The 24,230-nt window shown below is 39.1% G+C and overlaps 1 protein-coding gene across 1 annotated transcript in view; it reads left to right on the plus strand.

Moving 5' to 3' along the window:
* Nucleotides 1-24,230, plus strand: part of MSH2 (mutS homolog 2) — a 72,640-nt gene that overhangs the window by 13,859 nt on the left and 34,551 nt on the right. Inside the window, exon 7 of the mRNA XM_082852348.1 lies at nucleotides 11,333-11,532. Coding sequence (XP_082708474.1) covers nucleotides 11,333-11,532 — 200 coding nt within the window. The remainder of the gene's footprint in view (nucleotides 1-11,332; nucleotides 11,533-24,230) is intronic.

Here is a 24,230-nt window from a genome sequence, read left to right on the forward strand (position 1 = left end):
CTCAATTATCCTGATAGTTACTACCTCTCCTCATTTCAAGAGTAATTACTATCCTTCTAACATCATAGATTAATTAGTTTTGCCTGTTTTTGAACTGCATATAAATAAAATAATTTTCTATAGTGCACTGTTACGTTTGATAGTCTTTTTAAAAACATAATTGTAATCCTAATATAGTTTTGTGCCCTTGTTTTTTCCCACTTGTGCTTACATTATCATAAGCATTTTTTAGTGTTGTTTTATGTTCATATTCAGCATTTTTAATAAGTACATAATTTATTGACTGGATATACTTTACCTTTTTCAGTAATTAGGTTTTCATGTGACCTTATTGTATACCTAATGTTTTTTTAAAAAATTAATTAATTAATTAATTTATATTTCTTTTTGGCTACTTTGGGTCTTCGTTGCTGCGTGCGGGCTTTCTCTAGTTGTGGCGAGCAGGGGCTACTCTTCCTTGCGGTGCGCGGGTTTCTCATTGCGGTGGCTTCTCTTGTTGCAGAGCACGGGCTCTAGGCGCGCAGGCTTCAGTAGTTGTGGCGCACAGGCTTAGTTGCTCCCTATACCTAATGTTTTTGATTTGGTAAATTAAGATATATTGCCAGGATAGGTAAAAGAGAGTCAGTATTTTTATGGATTTGATGTTGTCAAATTGTTCAAGAATTTGTTGAATATCTACTGAATTCTGATGGTATAAAGCATGGTGATCACTTGACTATTTGGGACTCTGTGTATGCCAGGCAAACGTAAAATAGTTGATCAGTATCATAAGACACCCTGCAGATAACTACCAAGCTAAGTGTTGATCCTGTGGATTCTCAAGGGTCTTACAATAAAAATAACTTATGAAGTCAGTGATTCGTGGGTATGTTGATATATCATTGAAAATGCAAAAATGGAAATGCTAAGGCAACTTTCTGAAGGTAGTTTTGTTGGGGAAGAAAAGTGGAATTTAGTAACTTAAAATAAGAAATAGGGCTTCCCTGGTGGCACAGTGGTTGAGAGTCCGCCTGCCGATGCAGGGGACGCGGGTTCGTGCCCCGGTCCGGGAAGATCCCACATGCCGCGGTGCGGCTGGGCCCGTGAGCTGTGGCCGCTGGGCCTGCGCATCCGGAGCCTGTGCTCTGCAACGGGAGAGGCCACAGCAGTGAGAGGCTTGCATATCACAAAAAAAAATAAAATAAAATAAGAAATAGGAAGGATTGGATATTTGCAAGTAATTAAGGCAGTTTACAATTTTTTATTTTAATTATTTGTGAGTAAGTAACTACATTAACGTGTGTCAAAAGTCCAACAGAACAGAAGGATATACAGTGATGAGTCTCTTACTTTTGTCTTCCAGTTTCTCAGTACTCTTTTCTCAGGGCCTCTGCACAGCTCCAGGGACACATTTCTTATTGTACTCTCTGTGAATTGCCAACACCTGCCCTGGGAGCAACTGGTCTTAATCAGTTTCTTGAGTATCCTACCATGGAAAGCCTGTGCCTAAACAAGTAAAAGTTTATGTCCGTTCTCTCTCATCTTTTAGTTGTTTCTTAAAAGAAATATTAGGTAATTTAAATAATTCCCAAGATCTAGGTCATTGGTTTTATTTTTAACTTTGGGCTTGTGGGAACAGGGCACCTGTCAGTGGTCCTCTTCCGGCTTAACAACTAGAGCCTGCATGTATTTAAACCCTTCAAAAACCTTACATACTGTTACCAGAATAACAAATTATTTAGAAGACGAGATATCAAAATTAATTTTTTTGACTGTAAGTAAAGGTTATTTTCAAAGGACATAGCAATAATTTCCAAAATCTGGTGGCGTTATAAGACTTATTAATTAGAAATAACATTTGTGAGAAAGGCTTTATTAGTCAAAATATGATCTACTAAGATAAGAGGAAATATTTTCCCCTTTTTATCTTGGGGACAATTTTTTTTTTTTAACCAGCAGTTACTAAGGCCTGTGGTTTTCAAAGCCAAATGCTGAAATTCCATAGACCAGGAAGAAAAAGTTATACTCCTTAAGGCAGACTTTCATTGGAACAGTCTCCTTTTTTTTTTTTTTTTTTTTTTTTTTTTTTTTTTTGCGGTACGCGGGCCTCTCACTGTTGTGGCCTCTCCCGTTGCGGAGCACAGGCTCCGTGCACAGGCTCAGCGGCCATGGCTTATGGGCCTAGCCGCTCCGCGGCATGTGGGATCTTCCCAGACCGGGGCACGAACCCGTGTCCCCTGCATCGGCAGGCAGACTCTGAACCACTGTGCCACCAGGGAAGCCCCAGTCTCTCTTTTTTTTTTATCACCGTTTCTCAATTCCACCTGCTGTGATACCTCATACTTTCTAGTTAATGCCTTCCTGGGGTTCTCAGGGCAAGTCTATTAACTCCCTCTCTAAGCATTTAAGATTGATCTTCAGGATTACACACTGAATCAAGTTTTTTCTTTTTTAATATTTATTTATTTTTGGCTGCGTCGGGTCTTAGTTGTGGCATGCCGGCTTAGTTGCCCTGTGGCATGTGGGATCTTAGTTCCCTGACCAGGGATCGAACCGGCGTTCCCTGCATTGCAGGACGACTTCTTAACCAGTGGACCACCAGGGGAGTCCCCAGTTTTTTCTGTTTTTTACTGTCATTGTTTTGGGATGATTTTCTAACAGAGAAAGTGGTGGAAATCTCTACTCCACCCTCTTAAACAGTAAGTGAGAAGTTAATTTTAAAGTGTGTGGCTGTGCGGTGAATTCTGTTAAGGAAAGGAAAGATTTCTCTTTTTCTTCTATTTTTATTAGAGCAGACATAGGGACAATTATGACTAGATCTTTGAGTTTGATGCATACATCTTGTCCAGGACTATAGCCCAGTGCTAGGTTCAGGAACAATGATGAAAATAGGATTATTTTAAGTTACTGTCAGGCTCTTAGGAGGAAGAGAAGACAGGTTGCCTGGCACTGTGCTAAGCATCTCATGTTCATTAGCTGTGTGGTGATGGAGGCTGGCTTTAAAGCCAGGCTGGGCTGACTCCAGAGCCCATGCCCTTAAACGCTGTACTGTATTTCTTTTTTTTATATAAATTTATTTTATTTATTTACTTTTGGCTGCATTGGGTCTTCGTTGCTGCATGCAGGCTTTCTCTAGTTGCGGCGAGCAGGGGCTTCTCTTTGTTGCGGTGCTCAGGCTTCTCATTGTGGTGGCTTCTTGTTGCAGAGCACGGGCTCTAGGTGTGCGGGCTTCAGTATTCGCAGTGCGTGGCTCAGTAGTTGTGGCTCGTGGACTTTAGAGCTCAGGCTCAGTAGTTGTGGCGCATGGGCTTAGTTGCTCCATGGCGTGTGGGATCTTCCCAGACCATTAGCAGGTGGATTCTTAACCACTGCGCCACCAGGGAAGTCCCTGTACTGTATTTCTTGTTTCTGTCAGTTGTATTTAATTTGATCCAAGTTGGATTAACATCAGAAGTGAAATGTACTATTTTGGCTTTTATTTAAGTTATATCCATGGAATTGCGTTGTGTGTTGTAATGCTCATTTTTCCATTCATTAAAACCTATTTGCACTGAGACTACAAATACTTTTTAGCTAATGGCTTAAATACTTTAATCTCCAAAGAGAATTGATATGTTATTACCTTTTAGGAGTGAGTTTCTGGGTATTTCTTCCTTTTGTGCTTTATCTAACAATCAAATTAGGAATTATAAGAACACTGTCCATATTACTATTTTTGCACTTATTTTCTGATAGGTCCAAAGAGTCCTCATGTTTGCACATACACTAGGACTGTTACTATTACTTTTAATCTTCTGGGATTTTTTTTGTTTTTGTTTTTTAGTCTTTCCATAGATTCATCTGAAGCCTTGGTAATTTTCCCATGTTTTTTCAAAGTTACAATTCTTTAAAGAACATTGAATATATGCTAGCATATGAAATAGTTCACTTGTGAAATTGCTGATGATATCATTTGCATATGTTGAATTTGGTATTCTTATTGCCTTCTAGTTTAAAACTGAGTATTTCTTTTTCTATGACATTTAATATGATTAATGTAGCAATCTTATTAGAAATATATATCTCCAAATGAAAGTGGTTCTGGGCTTCCCTGGTGGCACAGTGGTTGAGAATCCGCCTGCCAATGCAGGGGACACGGGTTCGAGCCCTGGTCCGGGAAGATCCCACATGCCGCGGAGCAACTAAGCCTGTGCACCACAACTACTGAGCCTGTGCTCTAGAGCCTGCAAGCTGCAACTACTGAAGCCCACATGCCTAGAGCCTGTGCTCCACAACAAGAGAAGCCACCACAATGAGAAGCCCGCGCACCGCAACAAAGAGTAGCGCCCCCTTGCCGCAACTAGAGAAGGCCCGTGTGCAGCAACGAAGACCCAACACAGCCAAAAATAATAAATAAAGTAAATAAATTTATTAAAAAAAAAGTGGTTCCTATAAATGTAGAAGTGGTGGTGGTGCTTATGTGATAATATATCATGCTTCTTGAGGCAGTGTACTTCCAGGGTTATATTAAGACTTAGACCTAGACTTCTTTCCAGGTTATATTAAGTATCCTTTTGTGCAAGGATGTCTTTAGTTAGTAGTCTGTATTCTGTAGAAACAGAGAGGTCTGGAGGTCATACAGTGAGTGCAGTTTCTTTAAAACAGCAAAGCATTGCTCTGGCCTCAGAGGAAGAACAGGAGGGCTATCACTCTACTGCTTTTCCACCACTTTTCTCTGCTTCCAAATCGAGTTTAGTGGAAACCCGTTTTTTCTGGTCTCTGGGCTGATCTGCTAGTCCCTTTGAATTTTATTTGCCTTCCTGTCCAGTCTGCACCACAAAGGCAACCCTCTTTCCAGTGCTTTCATGGGGGCCATAGAATTTCTTGCCCCATTGGTTCTTTGTCATACTGGCCCCTCTCTCCTTAGCTTTCTTTCTCAATTAAAAGTTTCTGGGGCTTCCCTGATGGCGTAGTGGTTGAGAGTCCGCCTGCCGATGCAGGGGACACGGGTTTGTGCCCCGGTCCGGGAAGATCCCGCTGGGCCTGTGAGCCATGGCCACTGAGCCTGTGCGTCCGGAGCCTGTGCTCCGCAACGGGAGAGGCCACAACAGTGAGAGGCCCGCGTACCGCAAAAAAAAAAAAAAAAAAAAAAGGTTCTCGATAAGGTCACACAATGCTGATTGGACCCACTGTACTTTCAAGCTATCTAGTTTTCACTGCTGCCTGGTATTACTTTTGTTACATGACTCATTTCAGTGACCAATCTAACATTTTTTATTTTCCCTTCAGCTGCCTCCTACGTGTAAGCAGATGATCTCCTCCCTGATTCTTACAATCTCAAAATGTACCTGTATTTTCAGTCTTTTACTCCCTGGCTCTTTCTCAGAAGAGGAAATAATGCTCTTTCCTTTCCAAAGGCAACCTTTCCATTTTGCCTTGGTTATAGTTTTTTTCCCTATTCCTTCTCTGCTTCAGTTTTCTTCCAGTGCATCCTGTACTGTTCTCTCTTCAAGTCTCTGCTCTTGCTGCTCCACCCTCCCCTCCCAAGCATTTTCCTCAAATCCTATCTCTTTAAATCCCAACTGTTTAGAATATAGGCAAATGAAATACCCCAAAATGAGGTTCCCCAGCTCCCATAGGAATTCTCTGCTTTCTTACTTGTATCACATTTCATTGCATTTTGTATCTTGGTTGTTACTCAGCACTAACTGTAAGATGCAACATGTCCTTCTCCTCCACTAGATTGAAAATTCCTTGAAAGCATGTTCCTTTCTCTTATATTTTGCCATACTCTTTTTTCTTTTTTAATTTTCTCAAGCCTGTGTAGCAGATTATCTGCTATTTAATGTATCAAATGAGTGGTTCTGTCTGCGTTAAACCATGTGAAGAACAGATAAAGAAGAGGCTCAAAAACTTGTATTTAGGTACCAGATTTGTTCTCAGCCATATAAATAAGCTGTCATGAAATTCCAGTCAACTGTTTTTACAGTGAGAGATCAGAAGTGCTGGTTTTAAAGAACAGAATGGTGATTTTAAAATATCAAAAATTTCATGACTAATTTTATAATTTATTCTTTTGGAATTTTAGAGATTAACTGACCCTAAAAATTATCTTGTATTCCAGTCAACTTGTGCATTAATGTATCAAATTGTGACAGCTGAGTAATTTTGAGTAGAATTGACAGGTATACTCTGTTTTGCCAACACTAACTTTGGTACTTCTGAAATTGTGATTTGAAAGTGGGATTGTCATGGAAACAGTAGAGCAGTCTTTTTTAAAAAAAACCTCTGTTAGCCAGAGCACAAACTAATACTGTAATTATTTCTGAAATGGCATGTCGAATAGACTTGTGAAACTAGCAATTTATTAGACTTTTTTAAAAAAATAAATTTATTTATTTTTGGCTGCATTGGGTCTTTGTTGCTGCGCACGGGCTTTCTCTAGTTGCGGTGAGCAGGGGCTACTCTTCACTGCGGTGCACGGGCTTCTTATTGCAGTGGCTTCTCATTGCAAAGGACGGGCTCTACCTGTGTGGGCTTCAGTAGTTAGTTGTGGCACATGGGCTCAGTAGTAGTGGCGCACGGGGGCTTAGTTGCTTCGTGGCATGTGGAATCTTCCCGGACCAGGGCTCGAACCCGTGTTGCCTGCATTGTCAGGCGGATTCCTAACCACTGCGCCACCAGGGAAGTCCATTATTAGACTTTTAATGATATCCAGACCAGAGACTGAGGGGGCTGTGTATCTTGCCTTGTGCTATGTGTTTTAGAAGCTTTTTCATTCTCTTGCTGTTTTACTTAATACTCTTTCTGGAACTTTATGCTCTTTTTTTTTTTAAAATTAAAGTATAGTTGATTTACAATGTGTTAGTTTCTGCTGTACAGCAAGGTGATTCGGTTATATATAGGTATATACATTCTTTTTTTATATTCTTTTCCATTACGGTTTCTCATAGGATATTGAATATAGTTCCATTTGCTATACAGTAGGACCTTGTTGTTTATCCGTTCTATATATAATAGCTTACATCTGCTCACTCCAACCTCCCACTCAATCCCTCTTGCCCTTGGCAACCACAAGTCTGTTCTGTATGTCCATGAGTCTGTTGCTGTTTTGTAGATAGATTCATTTGTGTCATATTTTAGATTCCACATATAAGTGATATCATATGGTATTTGTCTTTCTCTTTCTAACTGACTTAGTACGGTAATCTCTAGTTGCATCCATGTTGCAGCAAATGGCTTTATTTCATTCTTTTTCATGCCTGAGTATTATTCCATTATATATATGTACTACATCTTCTTTATCCATTCATCCATCAGTGGACATTAGGTTGCTTCCATGTTTTGGCTCTTGTGAATAGTGCTGCTGTGAACATAGGGGGTGCATGTATCTTTTTGAATTATAGTTTTGTCTGGGTATATGCCCAGGAATGGGATTGCTGGATCATATGGTAATTCTATTTTTAGTTTTCTGGGGAACCTCCATACTGTTTTCCAAGTGGCTGCACCAACTTTCACTCCCACCTTTTCTCCACACCCTCTCCAACATTTGTTACTTATAGACTTTTTTAGTAATGGCCATTCTGACTGGTGTGAGGTGATACCTCATTGTAGTTTTGATTTGCATTTCTCTAATGATTAGTGATGTTGAGCATCTTTGCATGTGCTTATTGGGCATCTGTATGTCTTCTTTGGAGAAATGTCTATTTAGGTATTCTGCCCATTTTTCGAATGGGTTGTTTGTTTTTTTGTTGTTGAGTTGTATGAGCTGTTTGTATATTTTGGAAATTAAGCCCTTGTCAGTCACATTGTTTGCAAATATTTTCTCCCAATCTGTAGGTTGTCTTTTCGTTTTGTTTATGGCTTCCTTTGCTGTGCAAAAGCTTCTAAGTTTGATTAGGTCCCATTTGTTATTTTTGTTTTTATTTCTATTGTCTTGGGAGACTGAGCTAAGAAAACATTGGTAGGATTTATGTCAGAGAATGTTTTACAAAATTATTATCTCTTCTAGGAGTTTTATGGCATCATGTCTTATGTTTAAGTCTTTAAGCTATTTTTTTTTTCTTTCTTTTTGTGGTATGCGGGCCTCCGCGGCACGTGGGATCTTCCCGGACCGGGGCACGAACCTGTGTCCCCTGCATTGGCAGGCGGACTCTCAACCACTGCGCCACCAGGGAAGCCCTTTTAAGCCAATTTGAGTTTTTTTTGTGTGTGGTGTGAGGCTGTTTTAACTTCATTGATGTACATGTGGCTGTCCCAACTTTCCCAACACCACTTGCTGAAGAGACCGTCTTTTTCTCATTGTATATTCTTGCCTCCTTGGTTGAAGATTAATTGACCGTAGGTGTGTGGGTTTATTTCCGGGCTCTCTATTCTGTGGAACTTTATGCTCTTGAACAATGTTGGTTACTTATGATTCTGTGGTCAGCTTGAGAGGAAACAGTGATAAGATACTTGGTGGAACAGGAAAGAAGCATAGGGAGATTCTAGATCAGAGATGTCTTCTCTGTGAATACTTACCATTTATGGAGAGTGGCCTAAGGAGTTTGAGGAAAAGAAAGATGAGGTAGGTGAAGCCAACATCAGGTTTTCCTGACCCCCTTAAACTTCTCTTCCTGCTTTATCATGAGAACTCAGAAATTTCTTGTGATTGTTAGAACTCACTTTTTTATACTGTTCTGGGCCGAAGAATCGCTTGAGAAGCTCATTGCAATTTCACAGGTGGGCCCCAACCTTGGGGATTCTGTATTCCACCTCCAAGTGATTTTAATATGGGTAATCTTGGATCAAACTTGGAGAAGCCCAGTTAGAGCCAGAGGATTAGCTAGGAAGGCCCAAATTTGCTGTGATTTGGCTGCATCCCTGACTCAGTTTTGTTTGCTTTATTTTTAAAATCTAGAGTACAAGCCATAGAAATCTTTTCTGGAGCAGTGAGTGCCTGAATAATTGCTTGTTTATATAGCCTGTGACTGGTTCGTAATACAAGCTTGGTAGCAGATTATTTCCCCACTAATTTGGCATTTGCTACAACAAATATATCTACTACCAACTCCCTGAATATTATCTTGACATTCTATAGAGTTTGTTATTTTTCTCTGTACTTTCATCTTTTAAAGTGATTCAAGGTCCTTTAAACCAGTGGCCTAGCCTGGGGCTGTCCTCCCCTCCCCCGCCGCCTCTGGGACATTTGGCAGTGTCTGGAGACATTTTGGGTTGTTACTCTGGAAAGAGTATAGTGGGTGGAATTCAGGGATGCTGTTAAACAGCACAGAACAACCCCTCACAGCAAAGAATTATCTAGCCTAAATGTCAGTATTGCCAAGGTTGCAAAATCTTTTTTTTTTTTAACTTTTTACTTTATATCGGAGTATAGCTGATTAACAATATTGTGATAGTTTCAGGTGCACAGCAAAGCGACTCAGCCATACATAAACATGTATCCATTCTCCCTCAGGCTCCCCTCCCATCCAGGCTGCCACATACCAAGGTTGCAAAATCTTGCTTTAATATTTGTAGTCATTATATGATAACTACAGGGGCAGCATATTTTTCCCTTCACATGACATGCTAGATGAACATTATGATGATGCAGGAATTGTAAATGCTGATGAAGAGATCAGTAAATAGTTAAGAAATTTAAAAAGCTGATTTGGCTCCTTTTCCTGTTCCTGTGCAATTTGAGGATTAATTTACTACTCATATAATTTACATATGTAAGGAAAATCGTTGTTCATCTGATAGCGTTCTAAACCTAGGATTGTCTTCTGTGCCCACGCCATTTCCCTTACCTTTGAATGTTAAAGTTTACATTTCAGCTATTACTTCAATACCATCTACTACATGGTTTTTCATACTGCATGTTGTGACCCAGTGGTGGGTTGTGAAGTTAGTGTAGCAGGTGATAACTAGCATTTTTGAAAAGTTAAATACAAGAGAAAAATAAAAGAGTGCACCACATATAGTAAGAGTTAAGTTTTGTCTTGCAAAACCTATTTTAATTATGTTGTCAGGGAGGAAAGTTTCTTTTTCCTACTACTCTCCTAGTTCTTTGGCTGTGGCCCTGTGAATTGGACTGACAAAAGACAGATTAACAAGAGAAAAAACAAACATGTTTATGCTTACATGTGGGAGCGCTCAGAGATGAGTAACTCTAGGGTTAGTTGGAACTTGGGCTTATATAGCATCTTAGCAAAAGAACAATAAATTTTCAGAGAAGTGACAAGACAAAGGAAAAGGACTTTGAGTTCCTAGGGCTACAAATTGTGGGAAGGGAAACGTATGGAAACTAAAGGTAGAGAAAGACTAGCTGGTAGGGTTATGTACATTCCTCTGTTGCCATCTCCAGGCTGTTAAGGGTCTAAAGTTGAGATTAATTGTTGTCCTTCCTGGTAAAGAAGGAAGGGGGAGCACCTTGGTAAATTTATGTCCTGCTTTTGGGCAATTAGGGAGAAGGCAAAGAGCTTTCCTTCTTTCTGCTCCTTCTCAATTGTCCTCAACTAAAAATAGTCCTTAAGGACCAAAGTAGTCCTTATGGACACTAGAGTGGCATGTTTTGAGGTGGCTTATTTTGCCCGCTTCAGTATCTGTGCATGTGTATGCTGGGTCATGATGTAAAACTATATTTCTTGCTGTGGATTACAGGGAAAAAAATGGAAAGCGACTGATTCCAATAAATTACAAAAGCAATATAAGCTGTGTGTTTTATAGTTCTTGAAACAAGCTAAGATTTTATTTACTGATTTTGTGAAGCAATAAACTTATTTCAGTTTTTTAATTAGAAAATTTTGGCTTTTACTATCATGAGGTAATTTTAGAATGCATTTTCAATTTGTAAGACTTTCTGATAGAATAAGTACTGAATTTGGCAACATTCTTGAATTGTAATTCTGTTTCGTTAAAGATGTTTCATTAAAGATCATTTTGGCTTTGTACTATCATGAGGTAATTTTAGAATATATTTTGAATTTATAAGACTTTCTGATAGAATAAGTATTGAATTTGGCAACATTCTTGAATTGTAATTCTGTTTCATTGAAGATCATTGTTTCCATGTGCAATAATGTGTCAATATCAACAGTCCCAATAATGAGATTCCTCTATTTAAGAAATGTCAATTTGATGAAAGGCAAACAAAATTGGGTATATTTCAGTATCATATGATACTACTTAACTAAACATTAATTTGGTTATTAACTAATCACAAACTGCTTACATCACCGTGTTATGGAGCTTTCCATCCTCTACAGAAAACTAACATTTCAGAATAGATTCAAGCTTCTTACATGGAGTTTTTGAGTTGAGACATGCACCTAGTTGCCAAATTTTAGTTTCACACTAAAATATTTAAGATTGATTCTAGTATAATTTATTTCAGATTAAATTTAGTCGAAGCTTTTGTAGAAGATGCAGAATTGAGGCAGAGTTTACAAGAAGATTTACTTCGTCGATTTCCAGATCTTAACCGACTTGCCAAGAAATTTCAAAGACAAGCAGCAAACTTACAAGATTGTTATCGACTCTATCAGGGTATAAATCAACTCCCTAATGTTATTCAGGCTCTGGAAAAATATGAAGGTAATAAAATGATTTTGTTTTTGTTTTCCTTCACTCTCAATATACTTAGCAAATGTTCTGTCCTTTTAAAGTTGGTTCTGGTGGCTCATCTTTACGTTTTCCTAATAGGTTTGTATTGCCCTCTGGCTGTATCACAGAAGCCAGAAGTCATGAGACAATTTAGAATTTTTGTTTTTTAGAAATGAATATTAGGATTACAAGGTTTATTAATAGGTGTCTTGCACTAACAGTGGCAGTTGAACAGGGTTTGATTGCTAAAGACTCACAGGACCCGAAATGACAGTGCTTACAAACACATGGTTTATTACGGGAAAAGGATACAGTCTAGCAGCCGCACTAAAGTAAGGATAATGCATCACAGAGAAAGGCTGTCACAGCAAGGGGGCCGGGGAGGTCAGGTGCAGGTACCTATAAAAAGGTCCTTGGTGAGGTGCACCTTCTCCGATCAGGGACCATTATTGTATGCAGAACACCCTGGAACCAGGGAGCCTAAAACAGTCTTGCTGGGCTTCTTAATATTTTGCTGGTCTTGTGGGCGTATTCCTGTTCTGTAACTAGTTTCTACAGCAGAGCCCTCTTGGGGCCTCAGTGAGACCAGGTGCAAATCATCGATCACATGGTGCTAAGCTGAATGAACCACCTTGAATCTCCTGGGAGGAGAGATTACAAAACAACACAATTAGTATGTTTCATGCCTTGACCAGGGGTCATTGCCATGCAGGAACTTGAAGAAAACACCGGAGGCTAATTCCAGGCCTGCTGGAATTAACCTTTCCAGTACACCTATGAAAGAAAGTTAAGACAGAAGGTGTTGGTGGTAACAGTTGAAGTCAGAGGGAAGTTACTACAATAAAGTAAGCAAAGTCATATATTAGTTAATCAATATAGTATTGGTGGATAAAACCAACTTGCTCTTACAAGCATAGTTTTTAACTTTAAGTGAACATTAGTTTCTACAACAAAATATTTTAGTAAGTACAAAGTTGTATGTCTAATACATAAAGCATTTTAAGTTTCAGAGTTAAAAATCAACATCTCTTAGAGCTATGGAAAACAAACCTTTCAATATTATGAGAAAGCTTTATGAATTTTTTTGTAGGCAGACTTAAAAAACTATGATGACTGGTACAAAATAAGTATAGATTTAATTTAAATTTTATGGTAACCTTCCCTCTTATTTATCTAACAGAGTGTAAAAGAGGAGCTAACTGCTTATCGTTTCAGAGTACCACTGTATGAAAAGTATTGCTATTCTAGTCAAGGCTCCTCATTAGACTGATGAGGCTTAAATGCCCTAGAATTTAATTTAGTCCCACCAAAGTGGAATTAAAGAAAATGGGTCTTTAATCTTTTCTGTTTCACATTTCTTTAGTGTGGCTTAATTTCCCTCCTTTGTGCCTCAATTTCCTCGTCCTGTAAATGAATATCTTCTACTGCTACCATTTTCTGATTGTCTCCTCTGGCCTCATTCCAACAGGATCAGTTGGAAGCACAAGGGGATTGACCGGTGTTAGGGATGTAATCATGGAGATAGGCTCTCTAAACAATTTACTCTTACCACTTAACATCAGCTGTTTTAAACATTTCTCTCACATCTCTTCCCTCATGAGGTAAAAAAGCCATCCTTGTCCCTGTGTCCTCCTCTTGTACCTGTACTCAGTGAAGTTTCTGAAAGCCTACATTTCCATATTCCATTCACTCCACTGGCTTTAGCCCTGACCACTGTACTGAAATGGCATTTGCTAAGTGACTTACTTGTTGCTAAATTCAGTGAACACGGTCCAGTCCTTATCTTACTAGGTTTCACTGGTGAGTGTGACAGGCTTTTTTTCCTCCCAGTTTTACTGAGATATAATTGACATATAACATTGTATAAATTTAGGTGTACAACACGATTTGATATGTATATATATACTACATAACTGATCACCACAATAAGTTAACATCTTATTAACTTATTAACATGAGTAAGTCACCTCACTTAGTTTTTTTTCTTATGATGAGACCTTTTAAAGTCTAATCTCTTAGCAGCTTTTTGAATATACAATACAGTTTTTGTTTTTTGTTTTTATTTTTTTTGCGGTACGTGGGCCTCTCACTGTTGTGGCCTCTCCCGTTGCGGGGCACAGGCTCCGGACGCGCAGGCTCAGTGGCCATGGCTCACGGGCCCAGCCGCTCCGCAGCATGTGGGATCTTCCCGGACCGGGGCACGAACCCGTGTCCCCTGCATTAGCAGGCGGACTCTCAACCACTGCGCCACCAGGGAAGCCCTTATTTTTGTTTTTTAATTACAGTCACCATGTTGTACATTACCTTGCCAGGACTTAAATCTTATAACTTGAAATTTGTACCTTTTGCCCACCTTCACCCATTTCCTCCACCCCCTGCCTCTCGCAACCACCAGTCTCTTCTGTGTTTATGAGTTTGGTTTTATTAGATTCCACATATAAGTGAGATCACAAAGTATTTGACTTTCCCTGTCTCACTCTTTTCACTTGACATAATGCCCTCAAGGTCCATTCATGTTGTTGCAGATGGCAGGATTTCTTTCTTTATCGTTGAAGGATACTCCGTTGTACATATGTATCACAGTTTCTTTATCCATTCCTTCGCTGGTGGACACTTAGGTTGTTTCTGTGTCTTGGCTGTTGTAAATGATGCTGTAGTGAATGTGGGGGTGCAGATATTTCTTCGAGATAACGATTTTGTTTCCTTTAGATATATACTCAGAACTGGAATTGCTAGATCCTTCTATTTTTTGCCATCCTCTTCAGTGTAGTCACCCCAAACCCACCCCACAATCCCCAGTTGTATTTTTGCGCCCCTTTTCACTCAGTACCTGAAACTTTAAACCTGGGATTTTTGAATGAGTTCTTGAAAGTATCCTGAAATTTTATGCAAAATTTTGTGTATATGTATTTTTGGAGGGGTAAAGGATCTGCAAGTTTCATCAGATATTCAAAAGTATATGTAAACCACCACCACCCCCCAAAAAATGTAAGAAATATTGCTCTGCATATTCTCTGGGGAATCTTTCTTATTCCCTGAGATAAGCATGGAAGTTAGGAATTGGATTTGAAAGGCTTGGCTCTTTTCATGAACCTCTCTGCATATGTGTAGATTAATGTACTTGAGAGTTTTCAACAAGTCAGTAATTCCCTACTTTTTCGGTGTTACACTTAATATAAGTCCTGTGAGATATCATACCATTAGACATCATCACATATAGACCTGTGAGATATCATAACATTATGTAAATCAAATGCTTTACATTATCAGTTTGATAACTGATGTCCAGTTAAGGTATTTGAAATCACCCAGCCTAGAAAATATTAAAGGAGGAAGACTGTTCCAAGTTTTGTGGTGCTTAGAGCTGTGTATTTTCTTTCAATAACATGGAACATTGGAGAATCTAGGTATATCCTAGTCACTGGGAACCTAACTAATCTCTCTTGAGTTGATTTACAGTATTAGTTTCAGGTGTACAACATAGTGATTCAGTATTTTTATAGATTATACTCCATTTAAAGTTATTATAAAATACTGGCTATATTCCCTATGCTGTACAATATATCCTTGTAACTTATTTTACCCATAGTAGTTTGTACCTCTTAATCCCCTACCCCTGTGTTGCCCCTCCCCCCTTCTCTCTCCCCAGTGGTAACCACTAGCTTGTCCTCTATATCTGTGCATCTGTTTGTTTTATTATATTCATTTGTTCGTTTTATTTTTTAGATTCCGCATATAAATGATAACATACAGTATTAGGCTTTCTCTGTCTGACTTCATTAAGCATCATACCCTCCAGGTCCATCCATGCTGTTGGAAATGGCAAAATTTCATCCTTTTTTATGGCTGAGTAATATTCCATATATATATATATTTATATATATGTGTGTATATGTACACACACACACACACACAGACACACACACACACACATCTTCTCTGCCCATTAATCTGTTGATGGACACAGGTCCCTTCCATATCTTGGCACTTGTAAATAATGCTGATAGGAATATTGGGATTTGTGTATCTTTTTGAATTAGTGTTTTCATTTTCTTTGGATATATACCCAGGAGTGGAATTGCTGGATCATATGGTAGTTCTGTGTTTAGTTATTTTTTTTCCATACTGTTTTTCACAGTGGCTGCACCAGTTTACACTCCCACCAACAGTTTATGAGGGTTCCCTTTTTTCTACATCCTCGCCAACAATTTCTTATTTGTGGTCTTTTTAATGATAGCCATTCTGACAGGTGTGAGGTGATGTCCCATTGTGGTTTTGATTTGCATTTTTCTGATGATTAGTGATGTTGAGCATCTTTTCATGTGCCTCTCTTGAGTTTAAAATGGCATTTTGCAGAGTTCAGCATAGCTCCTTAGCCTACTGACTTCATGGAGAAAGTCAAAACTGAGGCTAATTTATGAGGAAAAACCAGATGCACTCTCCTTAAAAGTAAAATCATTAAAAGTTTTAAAAAATATATTTGTATATTACTAGAAATTGAGTGTATTCTGCCATCTTGTGATGTTTTGGTTTTGATTAACTCTAGGTTTAATGTTATTTAAATGTTATTCCTGGGAAAAAAATGAAAAAAAGTAAATTCAGTGACAGCAGAGGGCAGCAACAGTTTAGAAAGTAGATTTGCATTGAGTGATAAAAGCTCTACTCTAAATTATCTTTCTCCTGTTAAAAAAAAAAAAGGCTATGTGAAAAATGTACTTGGCCTCCCTTATTCCTTATCTTTTAAAATTGAAAAGCTGAGACACACATTTGCAGCAACATGGATGGATCCAGAGTTTATCAAACTAAGCGAAGTAAGTCAGAAAGAGAAAGACAAATACCATATAATATCATTTATATATGGAATCTAAAATACGACGTAAATTAACCTATCTACAAAACAGAAACAGATTCATAGACATAGAGAACAGACTTGTGGTTGCCAAGGGGGAAGGAGGTCGGGGAGGGAAGGATTGGGAGTTTGGGGTTAGCAGATGCAATCTATTATATACAGAATGGATAAAAAATGAGGTCCTACTATATAGCAAAGGGAACTATATTCAGTATCCTGTGATAAACGATAATGCAAAAGAATATGAAAAAGAATATATACATGTAACTGAGTCATTTTGCTGTATAACAGAAATTAATACAACATTGTAAATTAACTATAGTTCAATAAAATTTTTTTAAAAAATGGAGGCACAACCTAAAACAATGGTATTCTGCATTTGGAGCAAATTTCTGATAGTGCTTAAAACAACTCTAAGTATCTAGATTTTGTTGATGAATTTTATTGTAACAGCTATCACACTGAGGTTTGTAACCCTTCCTTCTGCCCACGTCCAAGTAATCATCCTTTTCTGTTTCAGTATATTTAAAAACCTTACATGTGCTATTTTCCCTCCCCTGGTCATTCATTGCATCCTCCTCAGTGAACCCATAGTAATCTTTCTTAGCACGTCTGATCATATCATTTCTTCACTTTCGGTTATGAACACATTAATTTGCTTCCCATAACCTACCAGAAGAAGCCCCATTCCTGTGCCTGGCTGGCTGTTACTTCTCAGTCAGCCTCCCTTATACTCCCTCACCTACTCTTCTCCTCACTGTACTGGTTCTCCAGACTGCTCTGATTTTTTATGCTTTTCCCCATGTCTTTCCTTTGTCTTAAATGCCCTTCAGTACCTTGTCCACGTGATGGAACCCTACTAATATTTAAGATTGAGCTCAAATATCACCCTTTTTGTGAAGCTTTCTCTGCCCTCCTCATGCAGTTTTCTGGTTTCCGTAGCACCTTCTGCTTATCTCCATTGCTTTCTAACCCTAAATAACATAGTAAGTTAGTCTAATAATAATCCCCCCTTTTAACCTGATTGCTCAGTTTCCTTCTAAATAGAAGATAAGAATATGAAAGCAATTTGGCATTTCTGAAAAGGAATCTGCTTTACTAATGTAGCACTTTTTAAACTTTAGCCTATAAAGCTGCAATTTAAGATCTGGTTGGATTTTGTATTTTGGAGATATTTTCTTTAAATTTCATCTTTATCAGTTTATAAAAGCAAGGTAAACTCTTTGTAGTAATTATACTACCATCCAGAGGTAACCATTATTAATATTTTGCTTTATGTTGTTTCATTCTTTAAGCAAAATTATAGAAGGTCAGTTATGCTTAACACTTTCTTTGACAAGGAAGACTTGTTGTAATGTAGTTCATATATTAGGAAACAATTTGAGCATAATGTGAATTTTTTGTTGCTTATGCACATTTTGCCCATGGGAAACACTGGGTGAATGCAGAAAATTGCACCCAGCTGAACTGAGCAGTGTAGGCATACACAAAATGTACACAGACACACACCTCCAACATCCACCATGTGTTCATGAGCCACACTCGTTTGCATGTGGTGTTACAGCTTTGCACTCACTGCACTTCAGAGGACTCACCATGTCACAGTAACTTACAAGCTGCAGCCTTTTGGAAGTCCACCTCCACAAGCAAACTTCAAGTCTTTTGTGAGGTAAAATGCATTATTTATTGTAGTATTTTTGTATTTCCTATACATTTAACTTAATTTAACATGTGTAAAACTGCCCTTTAAAATTTTTTTGTTTTTTATCTCTTTTCTTAATTTTATTTATTTTTTCATGGACGTATAATTGACTTACCCAGTTAGTATCAAGTCATAGAGGTTAAATTATGGCAACTAACAATTAGTACTATTTTTACTATTGTAAAATCAGTACTATTTATTTATTAAATGTACAATTAGAACATTTTTATCCCACCAATATATTCTGTTACACTTTTGCATACAGCCAGTTCTGTTATAATGCAACATATGCATCCCTGTGCAAAACTGTGCAATAAAAACTAGTTTACGAGATAAAAGAGGTCAAGACACAACACTCAGAAACTTCATCAGTTACATTTCTGGTCACCAAATGTGTGGAGGTTTTGCCCCCCACACCAAGTGATTTCCTGTGACACTAACTGGGTGTTCTGCAGTTTAACTCAGTTGTGACACTGTCTCCCTGGGGATAGCATCAGATCCCATAGGTTAAGGGTTCAATCCCACAAGCCTGGTACCCTGCAACCTCTCTACCCAGTCTCAAGCCCAGGGTATTACCTGTACTTCTGACCAACCAGTTACAGATGAGGTCCCAATGACCCCCTTCTTGGGTTTAATCAATTTGCTAAAACAGCTCACTGAACTCAGGGAAACACTTACACTTAACAGTTTATTGATAAAGGATGCAGATGAACAGCCAGATGAAGAGATACAAGTCTCGGGGTGGGGGGCGGGTCGGGTCCTGAGCACAAGAGCTTCTGTCCTGTAGAGTTGAGTTGCGTCACCCTGCTGGTGGATGTGTTTACCCTCCTGAAAGCTCTCTGGACCGAACATGCCCCCCGCCACCACTACTGGGGTTTTAGGAAGCTTCCTCACGTAGGCATGATCAATTATGAACTCCATTTCCAGCCCCTTTCCCCTCTCTGGATGATGGGGGAGTGGGGGGTAGAGCTAAAAATTCCAAGCTCCTAATCATGACTTGGTCTTTCTGGTGACCAGCCCCCATTCAAGAGCTCATCTCGGGTCACCTTATTAGAACAAGAGATGCTCCTAGTGCTCTTGTCACTTAGGAAATTACAAGGGTTTTAGGAACTCTGTGTCAGGAACCAGGAGCAGAGACCAGTACATTTTCTCTTATCTCACAGAGACTAGCATGGTGTAAAATGATACTCATAACTAATCAGTGGAATCAGAAGAGAAAGTCAGCATAGGAAAGAAAATTACTGTTTTGTCAAAATGACAATAGTAAGAAAGGAAAATGAGGTATATTGTCAGGGAAAGTATTACCTGCAAATGAAGGAACGGAAACAGGTGGCTGTGCTCAACAAAAGGGGTGACGTGACCCGAGAATCTGAAAAGGAAGAGAGGGCAGGGGCCATGAGGGAGGATAAGAGGCCAAAACTATAGGGCGGCTTGGTGGTGGTGGAGGAATAACGGAGATGCCCTTGTGCTAAAGGTTGTTATTCAGAGCGATAGAATTATTTTGATCTTTTACCATGATTGACTGCATTTCAACTGTTGGCTTCTTTGCTAATTTGGTAATGTTTTGGCTCCAGCCTCATATTTGTGTGAATACTGTAAACTTTCATTAGCAGCATCTTGCTAGCCTTTTTTCCACTTACATGAATTTTTAAATCCATTTCATAAATATATTTAAAGAGTCAGATAAAATTTAATTGTACTTCATAAAACTTCTAGGTTGGAGTTAAGGAAATTACGTTATATTAGTCAAGGGAACATGGGCATAGAATAAATTTTTAAATCTTTGTTAATTGAAACTCATGTCTTTTTATTATCATTTACCAAAATATTTACTAGAAGAAGGATGTTAATACTAACTTGATAAGTAATTTAGACTTTAGGTTGGTTTTTCCGGTCGTATTCTATTTGGAAAGTCTGATTCAGCAGATTTGTGACTAGTGGTGGGCCTTGGACCTGAGTTAGTGTCTGGAGGACACATGTAGGGAGGCACCTCATACCTGTTGCCCAGAACTCTCCTATAGTTCATTTTGATTTTAGTGTTACTTGCTCATTTAACTTGATTAGAAAATCTTAGTGTCTTTTTCTTAATTATTTTGCCAGCCGTTTCCAGTTACTTCTCAGTTACATTAAATAAAATGTAAATGATTTGAGAGAGAAGACGTTTACCAGTGAGTATCAATAATTTAGGTGCAATTACAGCCAATTTACCCAGCAACCTCAATTTTGCCAGACACAGATCTGGAAAAGTCTTCTCGTGGTGGGAAGTTGGGGGCCTGTGGTGTGGTTGGTGTCTGCCTGTGGTGAATAAGACCGGGCATTGCAAGCTCATGCCTGAAGGGGCCCGTCAGTTTGCAGATAATGAGGCAGAATGGTGGGCTGATATTCTGATGAGCTGGGGAAGTCATGGTCTGACTAAAGTGGACCGCTGCTGGTTGGACTACCTGATTATCACTGAATGGGAATTCTGACTGAGGATTTCTCATATGGACACATGTTTCAAAGTCTACTCTGAATTCCTCCCTCTAAACTCTGCTTTTGGTGTTCTCTCTCTCAGTAAATGGCCCCATTATCTACCCGGTGGTCTAAGCCTTGGGAATCAGCCTTAACTGTTGCCTCTCCCATTTTGCATTCACTCAGTCACCAAGTCCTGTTGGTATCGCATCATATATATCTTCACTTTGGACACCTTTCCATCCCACTGCCAGCACCCTAGTCCAGGCTGTAGCATTTCTTACCTGAATTAACTGTCAGCCTCTTAATGCTTTTACTGTCTCTTGTCTTGGCTCTTTCTAATCCTTTCTCTTTGCTTCAGCCAACTGTCTTTCTCAATATGTAAATATATTTATAAATAAAAATATAAATGTCTCGTGAACGCTTCAGGGGTTTTTCACTGCCTTTATATATTTACTGCCCTTATATTTCACTGCCTTATATTTTTGTGCGATTACTTGTCTAATGTCTGTTTCCCTCACGTGCTATAAGGGCAGAGACAGGGCTGTTTTGGGGTTTGACAGGCCCCTCATAAATTGTTGCCTCTGCCTATCTGTCTATCCTTTCCCTCCTAGGACTCATTGCCAAAGTTTCTCAGACTTTTTTGACCATGTCTCACAGTAAGATACACATTTTCATTTGACTTAGTGCATACCCATGGGTGTGTCTATGCAGTGTTAAAAAACAGAATTCAACTGAGTGAATTTTAAAGATCTTACTGGCTTTATTGAACAGTTCATGAATTGGGCAACATCCCATCCAGGAGATAGAAAGGAGCTCCCTAGAGCTGTACAAAATGAAAGACTTTCATAGGCAGAAGGGAGCTGAAACAAGGAAGTTATAAAAAGCAGGTTGGTTATTGTAAGATTACTTTCCTTTAGGGTATTGTAGGGGTCTGTCAGGTGTATTACCTAACTGGTGCTGATCAGGTGATTCCTGATTGGCTGGTTTAAGATTCCATTTCTGGGAGAGCCGAAACTGTAATTAAGGTAAGCCTTGATTTGGGTACATGAGGCCTAGCATAAGCGACTCCATTTGGGGCCTGTTGTCTGTTTTAACAACATGTATACATGGTATATATAAAAACTGAAATAATTATATAATAAGTTGTATAAGCTGAAATAATATGTAAAACTGAAACAACAATACAGTGTACTTTGACATTTTTCAATGAAAAATGCTAAGATTTATTAAATTTATGATGGAGAAAAGTCTGCAATTTGAAAGAACAAACTGCATTTGTTTTTTGCATCTGTTCAAGTGAACTTGAACATCCTCCGGATCTCAAATATACTGCACACTCTTTGGCCTTTGTATGTGCTGTTCCTTTAGAATCAGACATTTATCCCTTCCTGTCTCACCTGGCTTTGTTGTCTTCATGTTTAGATTTTCACCTTCAAAGTCATTTCTTTGGTTAGACCTACATTTGAGTACACTCCTGTCCTAGTTATGCGTTTCCAAAGCACCCTGTATTTCCCTGTCATTATACTTGCCATCCTTCTTAGTAATTAGTTTAATGACTGTGTCATCTCTCCCCGACACCTGAGTGTACGGTATGTCCCCAGGGAACAAGTATTCCAGCCCAACTTCTGACATGTAATAGGCCTTCAGAAACTTCTTTTGGGAGAATGAGAAAATACCACTTAGTGTAGGAGAGAGAATGTGTCAGAAAGGAAACTGAAAAGCAGTAAAAGAATGGGAAAGTACTTAGTGATGAATGGTTGTGCTAGGGGTTCAAGATGCTTTGTCTTACCATTGTTATTTAAGAGGTCCTGAAAACTTACCGTGTTCTTTATTTTACTTTAGTGTCTATACTAATAAAGGTATGTTAGCAAAAATTGATTAATTCATTGCTTACATCATAACAAAGGACTGGTACCCAGAGGTTGTTAGGGCAGATAAGGGAGAAGCAGAAACAGCGAGAAGGTTTAGCAAACACTTGGAGTACTCACTGTGTTCCTGACACTGCTAGCTGCTGAGGCTGTGATAGGACCCCAAAACAGTCTCTGCCCTTATAGCATGTGAGGGAAACAGACATTAGACAATGACTGTCACACAAAAATATAATTTTGATAGATGTCATAAAAGGAGAATTCTAAAGTGGTATATCAAGAAAGTGCAACATTTTATTTTGGGGCAGTGCACATGCCAAAGTGGTTTTCATTGGTGTTTTTGCCACTTGACAAGTAGCCATACGGTTTGCGGGCTCCTAGTTCCCTGACCAGGGATTGAACCCGGGCCCCAGGAGTGAAAGCGCTGAGTCCTAACCACTGGACCGCCAGGGAATTCCCCTGAAAATTAGCCTTTCTAAATTCACTAAGGATAGTCTCCATAGTATTTCTCTCAATCGATGATTAAGTAGCATGAACATAGGCAAGATGGAGAAAACAAGTCCCCAAACTGGTGTTAAAACACCAGTTAAGGCTTAGATTTAAAGCTGGCCAGGGCATCATTCCAGGAGTATATTTAATGAACCACTTACCTTTTTTTTTTTTTTTTTAGTATTTAAATATTTATTTATTTATTTATTTTTGGCTGCATCGGGTCTTAGTTGCTGCACGCGGATTCTTCGTTGCGGCATGCGAGATATTTCCTTGCTGTGCGTGGGCTTCTCTCTAGTTGTGGCGTGCGGGCTCAGTAGTTGCGGCGCATGAGCTCAGTAGTTGTGGCTCATGTGCTCAGTTACCCCACAGCATGTGGGATCCTAGTTCCCTGACCAGGGATCAAACCTGCGTCCCCTGCATTGGAAGGCGGATTCTTAACCACTGGACCACCAGGGAAGTCCCTGAACCACTTACTCTTGATAGACTTATGGGCTTTCAGTTTATCCTGAAATTTGTTATAATTTTTATCATAGTAAATGATGATGAAATGTTTGATAGTGATTAAATTATGCTTTGGGTTGTTACAGAATTGTAAGTACTTATGCTTATTGACCTAAACATTGCAGCAGTTTCTGAGGCACATAACAGCATTCTTTTAAAATTTTTCCTTGTGATGAGAATTCTGAGGATTTACTTACTCTCTTAACAGTTTTCATACATATCATACAGCAGTGTTAACTGTAGTCGTCATGCTGTACATTATATCCTCAGTGCTTATTCATCTTGTAACTAGAAGTTTGTAGCTTTTGACCACCTTCCTCCAATCCCCCTCCCCTCCCAGCCACAAATCTGATCCCTTTAACTATGAGTTGTTTTTGTTGTCTTAAGATTTCATGTATAAGTGAGATCATAAAGTATTTGTCTTTCTGGAGTTCCCTGGTGGTGCAGTGGTTAAGAATCCGCCTGCCAGTGCAGAGGATGCGGGTTTGAGCCCTGGTCCAGGAAGATCCCACATGCTGTGGAGCAACTAAGCCCAAGCACCACAACTACTGAGCCTGCGCCCTAGAACCTGCAAGCCACAACTACTGAGCCTGGGGCCACAACCACTGAAGCCCACACGCCTAGAGCCCGTGCTCTGCAACAAGAGAAGCCACTGCAATGAGAAGCCCGCACACCACAACAAAGAGTAGCCCCTGCTCACCGCAACTAGAGAAAGCCTGCGTGCAGCAATGAAGGCCCAATGCAGCCCAAATTAAATAAATAAATAAATATATTTAAAAAAAATAAAGTGTTTGTCTTTCTCTGACTTATTTCACTTAGCATA

Source organism: Leucopleurus acutus (assembly GCF_964270905.1).
Source record: "Leucopleurus acutus genome assembly, chromosome: 12".
NCBI classification, from domain to species: Eukaryota; Metazoa; Chordata; class Mammalia; order Artiodactyla; family Delphinidae; genus Leucopleurus; species Leucopleurus acutus.